Here is a 14,949-nt window from a genome sequence, read left to right as displayed (position 1 = left end):
CACAAAGGGTAAGAAGTATCTTGTTCTTAGATTTGCATTCATCACTGATCTTTATCTTTGTTTTCAAAATTATTCTTCAAGCGTTTTATTTTGCTGAACCTTAAGGGTTGGCTGTCCTGCTATGAAAGATAACCCACCAACTAAGCATGGGGTTAACCTGCATGACGCTGCATGTACTACCCTAACGTTGTTGGGCATACTGGATGGACCATTTGGCCTTTTTCTGACATAGTTTGTGTTTCACCAGTTCAGTGGTTCTAATCCAAGTCCAATGGAAACACTCAGTCTGAATGAGAACATTTTCTGATAACTTTTCAATTTTAGATTGTAAGTAGGTTTAAAACATGGCAGAAAGAACAATCCCTGTTTTGGAAGCAGATACTATAAACTTAACTATATGTTTATTTTTATTTATTTGTCATGTTTTGTATACCGTCATTTGGTTTCGCCATCAGAACAGTTTACAGAATTTGGGAAGTGTGTTAGTTAAATAACATTACAATGTATTGTCGTCAAATCGGTTTACAGTTTTGTAGTTTGTTGTGGGTTAGTTGGTATAACATGTGCTAATACACGGATGTAGATGGCAATGTGTGTTTAAATTACATTACACTGTATATACAGTATATACAGTGTACTGTATATACTGTATACACTGTATATACTGTATACAGTGTACTGTATATACAGTACACTGTATATACTGTATATACAGTACACTGTATATGGTACAAAATACAGCTGCACGAATACTGACAAATTCCAGGAGAAGGGATCACATAACCCCCATCCTAAAGAGCCTCCATTGGTTACCTATACACTTTAGAATAATATACAAAGCCATTCTTACCACATACAAAAATATCCACCTACTGGCTCCCATTGACCTACAGATCCCTCTCCAACTACATAATTCGTCAAGACCAACAAGAGATGCTTACAAAGGATCGCTACAGGTACCACCGCCCAAATCTACCAGACACATCACGCTAAGAGATGGGGCATTCTCTACAGCCATTCCACCGTTATGGAACTCCATCCCCTCAAACCTCAGACTGGAAACATGCATCTCAACTTTTAAAAAAAGACTAAAGACATGGATATTCATACAAGCATTCCCGGACTCAAACTGACCTATCTCTTCCACGCCAATCCTTATCACCACCTACACCATGATTAACCACCTCCACTATTGTTTACATGTTTAAATTAATTATTAACCTGTCCTTTCTCTTCTTTCTCCGCCAAGTTCTAATCACCCTGTTATATGTAACTGCCTTTTCCGCACCATTGTTTTAGTTTATGTTTACAATGCACCCCTGTTTTATGTGAACCAGCATGATGGGACTGCGCTCTCGAATGCCGGTATATAAAAACCTGAAATAAATAAATAAATAAATATTGTATTGATAAATAAAAATCCATATCATGAGCAGGTGGGACCCCCAGTCATTCCCTCATGCTCCCTGAATAAAACCACACAAATATTGGAATTATAAATGGCCGCAGTTTATTCGCAAACAGCATAACCGAGCCTTACAGTCACTGGAATTACCAAAAACACCCCCCTACTCTGAATGGAGTAAGCCATGCCCAACACCATGCCTCCACTGGTGTGCAGTTGAAACTCCATTCAGCCATCCCATGCCAGCGGACCTCCGTCACAAATCGATTCTCCTCACTGTGTCCTAACGAGGGAGAGCCAACAACTCCAGCAGTGATCACACTTCAAATATCAGCTTCATGTAGTAGTACCCAACTGCCAACAAAATTCCCAGTAGTCAACCCCCCACACTCTCCAATTTTCCCTCTTACATTGTAACTCAGGCTTGGGTTTGCCACCACAAACAAGGAAAACTCCTAAAGTGTCCTTGTTCCCCAGATTGTGGCCACCACTAATCCAAAATGACTCTAAAGCCTACTGAAGCGAATTATTAAAAAGGTGTATTCCCACATCTGACAACTACACCTCATCAGCCCGTAAAAGGCCAGGACACCCATCTGCCCACGTCTCACCTAAAACCTCCTTTACAATACCACCCACAAATCCATCTACCGGTTAACCTTTTTAACCACTTGTTTCCAAAGAGGTGTGTCTATTAACTTAAGATGTACAATAATATCAGACCTCCCAAACGGCATCTCAAGTAACTAATTCATTTAATAAACCAAGCCTTTTCTTGCTGAGGCAATGAACTGATTGCAAGAAAGCACCCTCAGGTCATTACCACCAAAATGGTTGACTATAATTTCTGGCTCCAGACTCCACTGCAACTGGTTGAAGACAACTGCAATCAGCTGATTCCATATCATGCCTCACATCCCCCATCCAGTGAACTCTCCGATCTTCGGCCTTCATGCCCAAGTGCTCCCTGTAATGCTGTGCTTCATCTGCCTCTGAGCCCAGTGCACAGGGTAGCGGCTGAAGACCCAGGCATACCCTGTCTCAATCATGCCCTTCCATAACCGTAAAAATTCTAACAAAACAGGTTAGAGACTCAATCACTCCCCCATTCAGTGTCAATGATGAGCGTAAGATGCAAAAGCCCCCGATTGCCATTGACCACGGCACCATATGAAATTGGCCAACATAACTTCTTCCACACTGGTGGCAGCCCCAATGCAAAATGAATGTTTTGTAAACTGCAATATTCCACCCCAACTTTGAATCACCAAAATGAGCACCCTGGCAAATTGAAGCCTGGTCAGTGGGGATCAATTACTGTGAACCCGGAAATGCCCGTTCACACTAGGTCTTAATCTCAGAAAGCATTGTGCATTATGAACTGGGCAACCCAGTTCCAACAGCGCATGAAAAAGTCACCATCGACCCTTAGCTCTCTGGTCCATCTTAGACCAATGAATGCATAATTTAATGTAAGCATTGCAATCCTCAACATTGTCTTGCAACATACTTCCTATTCTGGGCTGATCGATAATCAGCCACCAATTCACCCCTCCCACAAAAACAAAGACCTTCTAAATAAAACTGCTTCGTATACTGTCAAACTTCTGACAATGTTTTCAAAATCATCACTAACTCTTTGTAAAGAATGAACTGCCTCCTATCTGTCACTAAGCCACGGGTTCTATCTGAACTATCTAATACATGCCAAAGAGAAAAACCAAGAGCCAGATTACTGCAACCCTTCACTTTCTGAAAAAAGGAGAATCCAGCTATATGCTCCCTCACTGATGACAACGAATACCCCTGATTCTTAGCAAACAAAATATATTTTAAAATTGCACCCTCCAACATTGGTCTGCCAAGCCATCCATAAGCCCCTAGAAAACTTGCATCAGGACCTCTGCCTTTGACGTAAAATGCTCAGGGTGCTGGGGCCAGCAAAGTCTTAATCATCTCCCATGTTTCTGAAGACTCAGTAGCCAAAAATATTCCAGTACCGCTACTTCGTCTTCATCCGCATGAGGGGCCAAATGCTGGAATGTGTCCCACTTGCAGTGAGGGGAGGGTATCAGTAATTTAAATTTTCCACTCATGGAATGTATAAGTGGTAACATTCTATCTTGAGCATAACAATTCCATCTCCTGCAGCAATGCAGGTTTTAACCCACAGCTATCAACTGTCTATTGATAACCTCTGCGAACTCCAGGTTATCACACTAAAAATACTTTCTGATCCCTCAGACCTTGAAACCATAAAGTCAAGGCCATCATGATTGGTAACAACTCAAGGAAGGTAATATTCTTAGTAACCCCTGCTTCAACCCAAGATTTAGTCACTGCTCAGCATACCAAGCACTTTTTTAATAAACTCTAAAACCTAAAGATCCCATAACATCAGAATACAACTCTAGCTCCCTATTGAACACCTGTTCATCCTGCATAATCAGCAGACCTTTAAATGATTCAAGAAATGAATCCCATATGCGCAACTTTTCATCTGGATTGACACTAGAATAAAGTGATGGCTCACCTGTGCCCCCACAGTAGTCAATGGCAATCTTCTAATAAAAGCTTGCCCCCTCAGAGTAACACGACATGCGAAATTCAAAGAGCCAGTAATTGACTGCATTTGATGCAATGTCACTTCTTTAGCTGAGCCCACTAAGTTAACTAAATCCTTTAACTAAGTCATTTTATCTGCCGGTAAATGACATACCAAATCCTCAGCATCCAACTCAATCCCTCAAAAAGTTAACTTTGCCACTGGTCCTTCTGTTTTACTGTGAGCTATTGGAATCCCATTGCACTAAACTACCTGCAAAAATCCCACGAGTAACTCTCTGCACATACTGTAACCAGCGGTGCCCACAAACAAGAAATCATTCAAGTTTTGTACCATAGTATCATGTCCTGTATGTTTAACTGTTGGTCAATGCACAAAAGTACTAGCATCTCAAAGAAAGTGCAAGATATTGCACACTCCATGGGAAGGAAAAGATCCATGAAGTATTGCCCCTGGAACACAAAGCCCAACAAATGAAAGCAAGTAGGGTGAATTGGCAATAATCTAAAAGCTGATTCAATACCAGTCTTGGCCAGCAATGCACTTTGCCTGCTCTTCAAACCAATGCGATGGCTTCATTTAAAGATATGTACAGAACTGAGCACCACTCCCTAGGAATGAAATCATTAACTATAGAACCTGAAGAATGCAAGTTAAGGATCAATCTAAACTTACCTGCCTCATTTGGGACCACTGCAAAGGGGGGGGGGGAACAAATGCATCGCAGCAAAAGGTGGCTCCGGGAAAGGCCATGCAATACAACCAAGGCTCATTTCAGCTGCTCATCGCAGCAAGATAAGTAGCCTATTTGGCATTCCTAACCATGCCCCCAAATACCTGGATCTATATAAGAAATTGAGACCCCCTTAACTAAACCCTCCTCAACCAAACTGGATATATGTTTTTATTGGAAACCACTTTGATCTACCTCAGTTGAAGAGGTATACAAACAATTTTAAATACGCTTGAAACTTTTTTGTGTATTAATGTGTAGTCTTTGACTTTCTTCTTAATGTACTTAATAGGGTCCATGCATTAGGTTTTTCTTCTGCCTTCTGCCTTCCCCTTCATTTTCATTTTTGACATATTTACCACTTACAGAATTTTAGATGGTACTTTTGCACAGCTGGAATCATATGTAAATACTAATGTACAGTATTGGAATCATTGTATATTTAGTTTGCTATTTTGTTTTAATATCTATTTTAATTGTTTTCATCTACTTATATCTGCATTTGTTTAACAAACTCAAGTGGTTAAAAACGCTTGGTATATGATCTTTGTTTTTTCCTTTATTTCAGTATGGGTCTGCTTCAGTTAGATCAGATGCTTCATCACATGTGCCAGCAGGACTTTCTGGTGTTGCAATAGGTGGTGTATCACTATCAGAAACTGGGAGTGGGTCTGCACTTCCCTTGCCACCTCCACCACCACCACCACCACCTCCACCTCCTATGATTGGTGCACCACCAGCTCCTCCACCTGGTTTTCTTGGAGGTCATTGGTCTCCTCCTTCACATACTCTTCCATTTGGTTTGAGACCTAAAAAGGAATTCAAACCTGAAATAACTATGAAGAGATTCAACTGGTCAAAGGTGAAATTTTAATGTGTTGACAGCATGTTTTTTCTCATCAAAATCGGAATATATGGCTTTATAGACAATATTAACTGATAGATATTTAAATGATTTTTTGGATGACGTCCTTTAGAATTGCAAATTCTCATGTCATGAAGGAAATGTTTATATAATGGTGTGACTTACAAGTAATAAGCTACAGCAAAGAAACCTAGTCTTTCAGCATTAATTTTTTTTACATTACAAATGCTATGTGGTATTTTCTTAAAACAAATTATACAGAGAGTGCAGATAATGTGAATATTTAAAAATACAATCAGCACCATGTTAAAATAATTTGGCACAAATTGGATAAGTATCATTTATGCTTTTTAAGTTAAGATACAGATCCAAATTAGATCTAAAAAAAAAAGGCTGTTTAGAGATGAGGATTTGCAGATTAAAGGTTTTTTTTTTTTAATTTGTAGATTAGACCACAAGAAATGTCTGAAAATTGTTTCTGGTTAATAGCAAATGAGGGCAAGTATGAAGACATTGATTTACTTTATCAACTAGAGCATACCTTTTCCTGTCAGAGGCAAGGTAAGTGCACTCTTCTTAGAATGATGAGTTGTTTTATACTGATATGCAATCATGGCAACTTTATGTAAAGTATAATAATTTGATTAACATGTTCCAAATTTTTTGTTTGATCTCCAGTTTTCTTATATGAGGAATATAAAACGGGCATTGAATTTCCATGCACAGCAGTATAATTGACATAGTTATAATGGAAGAAATCAAATTAGAAAAAATATAAATTAAGCCATATTTTTCTTTTGATTTTTATATAGATTTTGCTTATAATAATCTGTAAGGCACTTAAGTAATGTCTAATAATTTTGGATAAAGGTGATAGAATGTAGAGTTTTGGGGTGAAGGAGAGCTTTGCCTATGTAGAACTAAGATGAGTAAGCCTCACAATGTATAGTATTTTGTCATAATTAAAATTAATGTGAAAGAGGCTATTTTAGCCAAAAATCCTTCAAACATTGGAAGAAGATTCCAGCTGAAGAAAATAAGATAAAACATAAGCATTATCAAGTTAAGTGTAAAACATTGATAAGACAGGCGAAGAGAGAATTTGAAATGAACTTGGCCATAGAGGCAAAAACTCCATAATAAAAACTTTAAAAAATATATCCAAAGCAAGAAACCTGTGAGGGAGTCGGTTGGACCATTAGATGACCAAAGGGTTATAGGGGCTCTTAGGGAAGATAAGGCCATTGCAGAAAGACTAATTTAATTCTTTGCTTCCGTGTTTACTAATGATGAGAATGTTGGGGAGATACTAGTTCCAGAGATGGTTTACAGGGGTGATGAGTCAGATGAACTGAACCAAATCACTGTGAATCTGGAAGATGTAGTAGGCCAGATTGACAAACTAAAGAGTAGCTAATCACCTGGACTGGATGGTATTCATCCTAGGGTACTGAAGGAACTCAAGAATGAAATTTCTGATCTATTAGTTAAAATTTGTAACCTATCATTAAAATCATCCATTGTACCTAAAGACTGGAGGGTGGCCAATGTAACCCCAATATTTAAAAAGGGCTCCATGGGTGATCCAGTAACTATAGACCAGTGAGCCTGACTTCAGTGCTGGGAAATAGTGGAAACTATTCTCAAGATCAAAATCGTAGAGCATATAGAAAGTCATGGTTTAATGGAACACAGTCAACATGGATTTACCCAAGGGAAGTCTTGCCTAACAAATCTGCTTCATTTTTTTTGAAAGGGTTAATAAACATGTGGATAAAGATGAACCGGTAGATGTAGTGTATTCTGATTTTCAGAAGGCGTTTGACAAAGTCCCTCATGAGAGGCTTCTACGAAAACTAAAAAGTCATGGAATAGGAGGCGATGTTCTTCATGGATTACAAACTGGTTAAAAGACAAGAAACAGGATTAAATGGTCAATGTTCTCAGTGGAAAAGGGTAAACAGTGGAGTGCCTCAGGGATCTGTACTTGGACCGGTGCTTTTCAGTATATATATATTTATTTATTTATTTTATTTAACAATTTTTAATATACCGACGTTCGTATAGCACATCACGCCGGTTTACAAGTAACTCAATGAAAGGAGGAAATTACAATGAACAGGGGGCAGGGGATGGGAGCAGGCCTGAAAAAAGGAGGGGGGTAAGGGAGACAGGAGAAGAGAGGGAAAGATAGGTAGCGTGAGAGAGAGTAAAGAACAACCGTCAAAAATAAGAAATAGAAGGAACTTATTTACAGAAGGAACTATTTACAGTAGTTACAACTAGCATAAGATTAATTACATCGGATACAATGAGCAATTTTGTAAAATAGCACGAGGGCGGGCAAAGGAATGGCGTTGAGGAGGTGTCTTAGGAGGGGGGGGGAGGGGCGGGCAGGGTGTGAGGGATTAAGGCTGAGGGGCTGTATGTGAGGAACTAGGAAGGTGTGACTAGGTTTGATTGGTTTCCGGATAGGCCTTTCTGAAAAGCCACGTTTTTATGCCTTTTTTGAAGGTGGCCAGGCAGGGTTCAAGGCGGAGAAAGGTGGGGAGAGTGTTCCAGAGTGAAGGGCCTGCTATGGTAAAGGCCCTTTCTCTCATGGAGGTGAGATGAGCAATTTTAAGGGAGGGGAGTATGTAGGATACCTGTGTGGGAGGATCTGGTAGGACGATTGGTTATGCGGAAGTGCGGCGAGTCCTTGAGCCAGGGGTTGGATTTGTAGAGGAGGTTGTGTAGTATAGTGAGGGTTTTATACTGTATACGGAAAGAGATGGGTAACCAGTGGAGGTCCTTGAGTATGGGGGTGATGTGGTCTCTTTTTCGGGTGTTCGTTAAGATTCTCGCCATAGCGTTCTATAAATGATGTGGAAAGGAATACGACGAGTGAGGTTATTAAATTTGCGGACAATACAAAATTATAAAGAGTAGTTAAATGAGAAGCTGATTGTGACTAGGGGGCACTCCATGAAGTTAGCATGTGGCACATTTAAAACTAATTGGAGAAAGTTCTTTTTCACTCAATGCACAATTAAACTCTGGAATTTGTTGCCAGAAGATGTGGCTAGTGCAGTTAGTATAGCTGTGTTTAAAAAAGGATTGGATAAGTTCTTGGAGGAGAAGTCCATTACCTGCTATTAATTAAGTTGACTTAGATAATAACCACTGCTATTACTAGCAACGGTAACTTGGAATAGACTTAGTTTTTGAGTACTTGCCAGGTTCTTATGGCCTGGATTGGCCACTGTTGGAATCAGGATGCTGGGCTTGATGGACCATTGGTCTGACCCAGTATGGCATGTTCTTATGTGAAATCAAAAGAAAAGGGGGGATCAGAAAACTATTTCAATCAATTAGTGTTTACCCATAGGCTAGTCAACTTAAGAGATACAATTAATGTAATGATTATTACTTATTAAAACCGCATCAGCAAGCCAGACAGTGTATCTCTTACACTGGAGTCAGTATTCAAATCAGACAACTATCGTCTCCAGTAGCTATGCAGTGTAACCAACCTTATAAGAAAAAGAGTATGAGTAAAGTATCTATGACCACTTAACTTTTTTGGTAGTCACGAAGGTTGAATCCTTACTCAGAACAGCAATGTCTCCTGTTTCCTTCCAATGCCGAGCAGAGCCCGATAGTAAACACAACCTCTGTTTAAATCAGGCAGGCTGTGGGGTCACATGAACCAATAGGAACGCTTCACTGCAGGGATGATGTCATCTCGCGATAATTTGGACAAAAATCACAGAAACATCTGTAAATCTAAACTCGCGTTAAGTTCAAGGGGGTGTACCGTATGCAAACGATGTATCCAACGTTGTTCAGATTGAAGTAGAAGATTAAGATCTCCACCACTCCAGCCAGGGTGAATGTGCTCGAGGATACATACACGTAAATCAGTGAATGTGTGTGAAAAATCATTACAATGATTTACCAAAGGAGCAGTAACACGATTATTAGCAAGGCAAGAACGGTGCTCTATCAGTCTAGTACGGAGGGAACATTTAGTTTTGCCCACATAGAATTTATCACAGGGGCATTTAATGATATAGACAACTCCTGTGGTCATGCAAGATGTTGAAAACTGTAAGAAAACTGTCTCATTTGTTGTTGGGGAAAAAAGGGAGGATACATTCATCATGACCGGACAAACAGAGCAATTGCCACATGCAGTATGAATTCCAACTTCAGTAGATGCAATGTGTGGAGTGGAATCAGTAAATACCAATTAGTCCCTTATGTGTATGTATCCTCGAGCACATTTGCCCTGGCTGGCGTGGTGGAGATCTTAATCTCCTATTACTTTGATCTGAACAAGGTTGGATACATCGTTTGCATATGGTACACCCCCTTGAACTTAACGCGAGTTTAGATTTACAGGTGTTTCTGTGATTTTTGTCTAAATCATCGCGAGATGACGTCATCCCTGCAGTGAAACATTCCTATTGGTTCATGTGACCCCATAGCCTGCCTGATTTAAACAGAGGTTGTGTTTACTATCGGGCTCTGCTCGGCGTTGGAAGGAAATAGGAGACATTGCTGTTCTGAGTAAGGATTCAACCTTCGTGACTACCAAGAAAGCTAAGTGGTTATAGATACTTTACTCATTATACTCTTTTTCTTATAAGTTTGGTTACACTGCATAGCTCCTGGAGACTATAGTTGTCTGATTTGAATACTGACAAGATGGGCTCCTGATGAAGCTTCTCAAGCGAAACTTCGGCCGTGGTTGAGCCTCTTAGAAGTTCCGCTTAGCAGTCTGACCTTTGGAGAAATGATTGTTGTGCTCTAACAGAGCCTCTTTAAAGTTCCGTTTCAGCAGCCAGACCATGTGAGAGATGTTTTCAATGCTTTAATATCACACGTCAAAATACTGTGCTTTCATGCTGTGTTCAAGGAAGAGTATCTAACAAAAGAACTGTACAAATCACTCTTCTATAGCAAAGACTCTGGTTAAAACCGCAAATGATTGAGAAGACCGGACGATCTCCTTCAATGAAAGAGATACGCTGTCTGGCTTGCTGATGCGGTTTTAATAAGTAATAATCATTATATTAATTGTATCTCTTTAGTTGACTAGCCTATGGGTAAACACTAATTGATTGACATAGTTTTCTGATCCCCCCTCCCTTTTCTTTTGATTTTGCTCCCTGTCTGGGATCTCATTGCTCTTTTTTGACCATGTTCTTATGTGATACATTACAGGAGGACCTTGCGAGACTGGAAGATTGGGCATCCAAATGGTAGTTGAAATTTAATGTGGACAAGTGCAAGGTGTTGCATATAGGGAAAAATAACCCTTGCTGTAGTTACATGATGTTAGGTTCCATATTAAGAGCTACCACCCAGGAAAAAGATCTAGGCATCATAGTGGATAATACTTTAAAATCGTCGGCTCAGTGTGCTGAAGCAGTCAAAAAAAAAAAGCAAACAACGTTAGGAATTATTAGGAAGGGAATGCTTAATAAAACTGAAAATGTCATAATGCCTCTGTATCCCTCCATGGTGAAGACCGCACCTTGAATACTGTGTACAATTCTGGTCACCACATCTAAAAAAAGATATAGTTGCGATGGAGAAGGGTACAGAGAAGGGCAACCAAAATGATAAAGGGGATGGAACAGTTCACCTATGAGGAAAGGCTGAAGTGGTTAGGGCTGTTCAGCTTGGAGAAGAGACGGCTGAGGGGGGATATAATAGAGGTCTTTAAGATCATGAGCGGTCTTGAACAAGTAGATGTGAATCTGTTATTTACACTTTCAGATAATAGAAGGACTAGGGGGCATTCCATGAAGTTAGCAAGTAGCACATTTAAGACTAATCGGAGAATATTCTTTGTCACTCAATGCACAATTAAGCTCTGGAATTTGTTGCCAGAGGATGTGGTTAGTGCAGATAGAGTAGCTGGGTTAAGAAAAAGCTTGGATAAGTTCTTGGAGGAGAAGTCCATTAACAGTTATTAATCAAGTTTACATAGGGAAAAGCCACTGCTATTAATTGCATTAGTAGCATGGGATCTTTTTAGTGTTTGGGTAATTGCTTGGTTTGGCCTCTGTTGGAAACAGGATGCTGGGCTTGATGGACCCTTGGTCTGTCCCAGCTTGGCAAATTCTTATGTTCTTAGAATATGTTGACTCTCTATGAACCATGGTGCGACTGCACTTTTAGTACTGTGTGTAGTTTGTCACCCCATCTCATGGAACATGAAATGGTTCAGAGAAATTACATAAGACAAGCTGATAATTTTATTAAGTCTACAATAATTGAATGAATCTAGATCAAATTGTTCAATGTATTTTTTCTCTATTGTTACACGTTCTATGTAAACTGATATGATGTGCATACGGTTATTGGTATAAAAACTTAAAAATAAAAATAAAAGGGGTTGAATGGTTCTTGTATTAGATGCTACATGGTTTAGGACTCTTAAGTGTGGAAAAGAATTGACTGAGAGGAGACTTTATAAAGGTCTATAAAATCATGAATGGCGTGGAATGGATAAATAAGACAGTTATTTTCCATTTCAAATATTACAAAAATGGGACACTCCATGATATTAATCAGCAGATTTAAAACCGTAGGAAGTACTGTGTCACTCAGTGCTTTATCAAGCTGTGGAATCTGTTGCTAGAAGATTTGGTTAAGGCAACTAGCATAGTGGGGTTTAAAAAATGTGTAGATTTTCCCAGAGGAGTAGATTATTAGCTATGTAAACTTGGGAAAGCCATTACTATCCTTGGAGTAAGTAATAAGAAAGAGATCTACTTTTTCAGATCTTATGGATATGGACCCACATTGACCACTGTCAGAGACATGATGCTGGGCTTGATGGACCTTAGTTCTTATACCTTTACGTGAAAAAGGATGTCAGTCTCTGTTCTAAGAAATTGAATGAAATTTGGACTAATTTACATAAAACAAGCTGATAATTTTATTAACTCTACAATAACTGAATGAATCTAGGGCATGCTGCGAATATAAAAATGGTAGCTAAGGTTAAAGAATGAATTAAGGTGAAAAGCATGGTTTGGCAATTATTACTATAACCGGAATTCCTTTTTCACATGCAAAATTATTTTTTTGAATAAAACTTCACATTTTAAAATGGGACACTATAAACAGAAATGAGCTTAGTATGAAACTTTCTGTTTAATGTTATGTAGAAAGTACAGTATATACCAATTTCATTAATTTTACTTGTTTTAAATATCAGTTCCTGTATGTACCCGGATCAGTCCAGACAGTGGGTTGAGCCTCCTTTCCAGCAGGTGGAGACAGACTAAAACTTGAAGGATGCCCTATATCAGGACAGAGCCTATCCTCTACCCCTTCAGTATTGGTCTGTCTCCAGCAGGTGCAGCATCTCCCCTTCGGTTCTCTGCTGTAGGCTAGTCAGCCTCTTCTTCTTTCTTTTTCGGCTCAAGCAAGTAGTTCTTTTTTTTTTTTTCTTCAGCCGCGGCTTAGCTATGTGCCGGCTGGCAGCCTGCCTTTCTTGTGGGCTGCCCTCTTCGCGTTTTTCGTGGCAGGGCCTCTGCACTGCTTGCCTGCCGGGTGGGGAAGGTCCCTCGGCAGGACAAGCAAATTTAGCCCGGGGCTCCACTCCTCCCGGCATGGCTAGGCCTTTCCCGGGTCGGCAGAGCCCGGGAACGGCCACCATCTTGAATTTTTCATCTGGACCGATTTCAGTGCTCCCTGGGGCTGGGGGGCCAGATTTTTTTGATTTAACTCTCAATTTGGCCCCCGCGGGTGCCCAGGAGGGGGGTCCTGACCTTCCCTCGCCCCCCCCCCCCGCCAAATCCAGGGTCCCTTATTCAGCGGATTTCGTCCTCCTCATGCACAAATCTTATCTAGCTAGTTTGCATGAGCTGGACGAAAGCCCCCCCCTTGCCCCCCGCCAAAAATCCCTCGTTCAGCGCCGTTGACCACTGGACCGGCCGCGGAGCCCCAGGGACCAGTTCGGGTGGTCCCCGGGGTGCCCCCCCCCCCCCCCCCCCGGTGTCTCCTGTGTCCTTGGACTCCGCTGCTTCCTCGGATTAGGCGGATTCCCCCCCCCCCAGAGGGGGATGACCCTAGAGCCCTCCCTCTTTTTCGTAAGGAGGAATTAGAGCCCCTCCTCCCTTTTGTTTTGCAGGAGCTGGGTCTGGAGAGTTCCTCCGTGGATAATCTCATGGCCTCGCTCCCTAAGGATATGAACCCGGTTCTGGGAGGGCTCCGGGCTCCGGCCTCGGCCTTTCCTTTCCACCCCATGCTTAAGCTCCTTATCCTGCGGGAAAGGGAGGCTCCTGAGGGTGCGCTTCGGGTGGGGTGTGCGATGGATAAGCTCTATCCCCTCCTGGAGGAGGGCTTGGAGCGGTTGTGATATCCATCGGTGGATTCTTATGTTTCTGCAGTGGCCAAGCACACCACGATTCCGGTGGAAGGTTCCACGGCCTTGATGGATTCACAGGATCGTAAGCTGGAGGCTCACCTGAAGCGCATCTTCGGCGTTCTGGCCCTGGGGGTCCGGGCGTCTTGCTGTAGCAGTCTCATGATGTGAGCGGGCCTCCAGTGGGTCCAACAGTTACTCTGCGCCCGGGAGCTTCCGCCAGGTGAGGCAGAACAAGCTGAACGTCTGGAGGCAGTAACCGCTTAGTATCGGACGCCCTCTACGATCGGGTCCGTGTCCAGGCGAAGGCAATGGTTTCGGCAGTGGCTGCCCGGAGGCTCCTTTGGCTACACCACTGGTCGGCTGATCAGTCCTCGAAGACCCGGCTGGGCACGCTGCCCTTCAAAGGTAAGATGCTCTTTGGCGAGGATCTTGAGAAGCTTATGGACTCCTTCGCTGACAAACAAGGTCCATAAGCTCCTAGAGGACCGCCCTAAGTCTTCCCGATCCTTTGCGGCTTCTTGCTCTCGCTTCAGGGGGCCAGCGTCGCTTCGCTTCTTGGGGGCGGGGCGGTTCTGCGATGGGGTCTTCTCGTGCGTGGTCCTGGTCGCAGTCCTTTCGTGGCAGACAGCCCTTTCGCGAGGACCAGCCCGTGCGTGCCACGCAATGAAGTTCAGTCGACCCATTCCTCTGTTCCTTACCTCGGCGGACGCCTCTCCCTGTTCTTCGAGGAATGGGTCAAGATCACGTCGGATCAGTGGATCCTCGACATTATCAGACGGGTACGCTTTCGACCTCGTCCGGGAACTTCCAGATCTCTTTCTTTTCTCGCCTTGCGGCCGGGCCAAGAGGGAAGCGGTGGTCCAGACTCTCTCCAAGCTTCTAGATCTGGGAGCGGTGGTCCCAGTCCCGGAAAGGGAAATTGGCGCCGGCCAGTATTCTATTTACTTCACCGTGCCCAAAAAGGACGGATCCTTCCGCCCAATATTGGACCTCAGGAGGGTCAATCGGG

General features: G+C 42.0%; 1 protein-coding gene across 1 annotated transcript in view; it reads left to right on the top strand.

Moving 5' to 3' along the window:
• DIAPH3 (diaphanous related formin 3) overlaps nt 1–14,949 on the top strand; it is a 1,173,174-nt gene that overhangs the window by 273,403 nt on the left and 884,822 nt on the right. The window contains exons 16-17 of the mRNA XM_029602990.1: nt 5,273–5,566; nt 6,016–6,130. Coding sequence (XP_029458850.1) covers nt 5,273–5,566; nt 6,016–6,130 — 409 coding nt within the window. The remainder of the gene's footprint in view (nt 1–5,272; nt 5,567–6,015; nt 6,131–14,949) is intronic.

Source organism: Rhinatrema bivittatum, chromosome 5 (assembly GCF_901001135.1).
Source record: "Rhinatrema bivittatum chromosome 5, aRhiBiv1.1, whole genome shotgun sequence".
NCBI classification, from domain to species: Eukaryota; Metazoa; Chordata; class Amphibia; order Gymnophiona; family Rhinatrematidae; genus Rhinatrema; species Rhinatrema bivittatum.
Note: the sequence above shows the minus strand (reverse complement) of the source record. Positions and strands in the feature narration are given on the sequence as shown.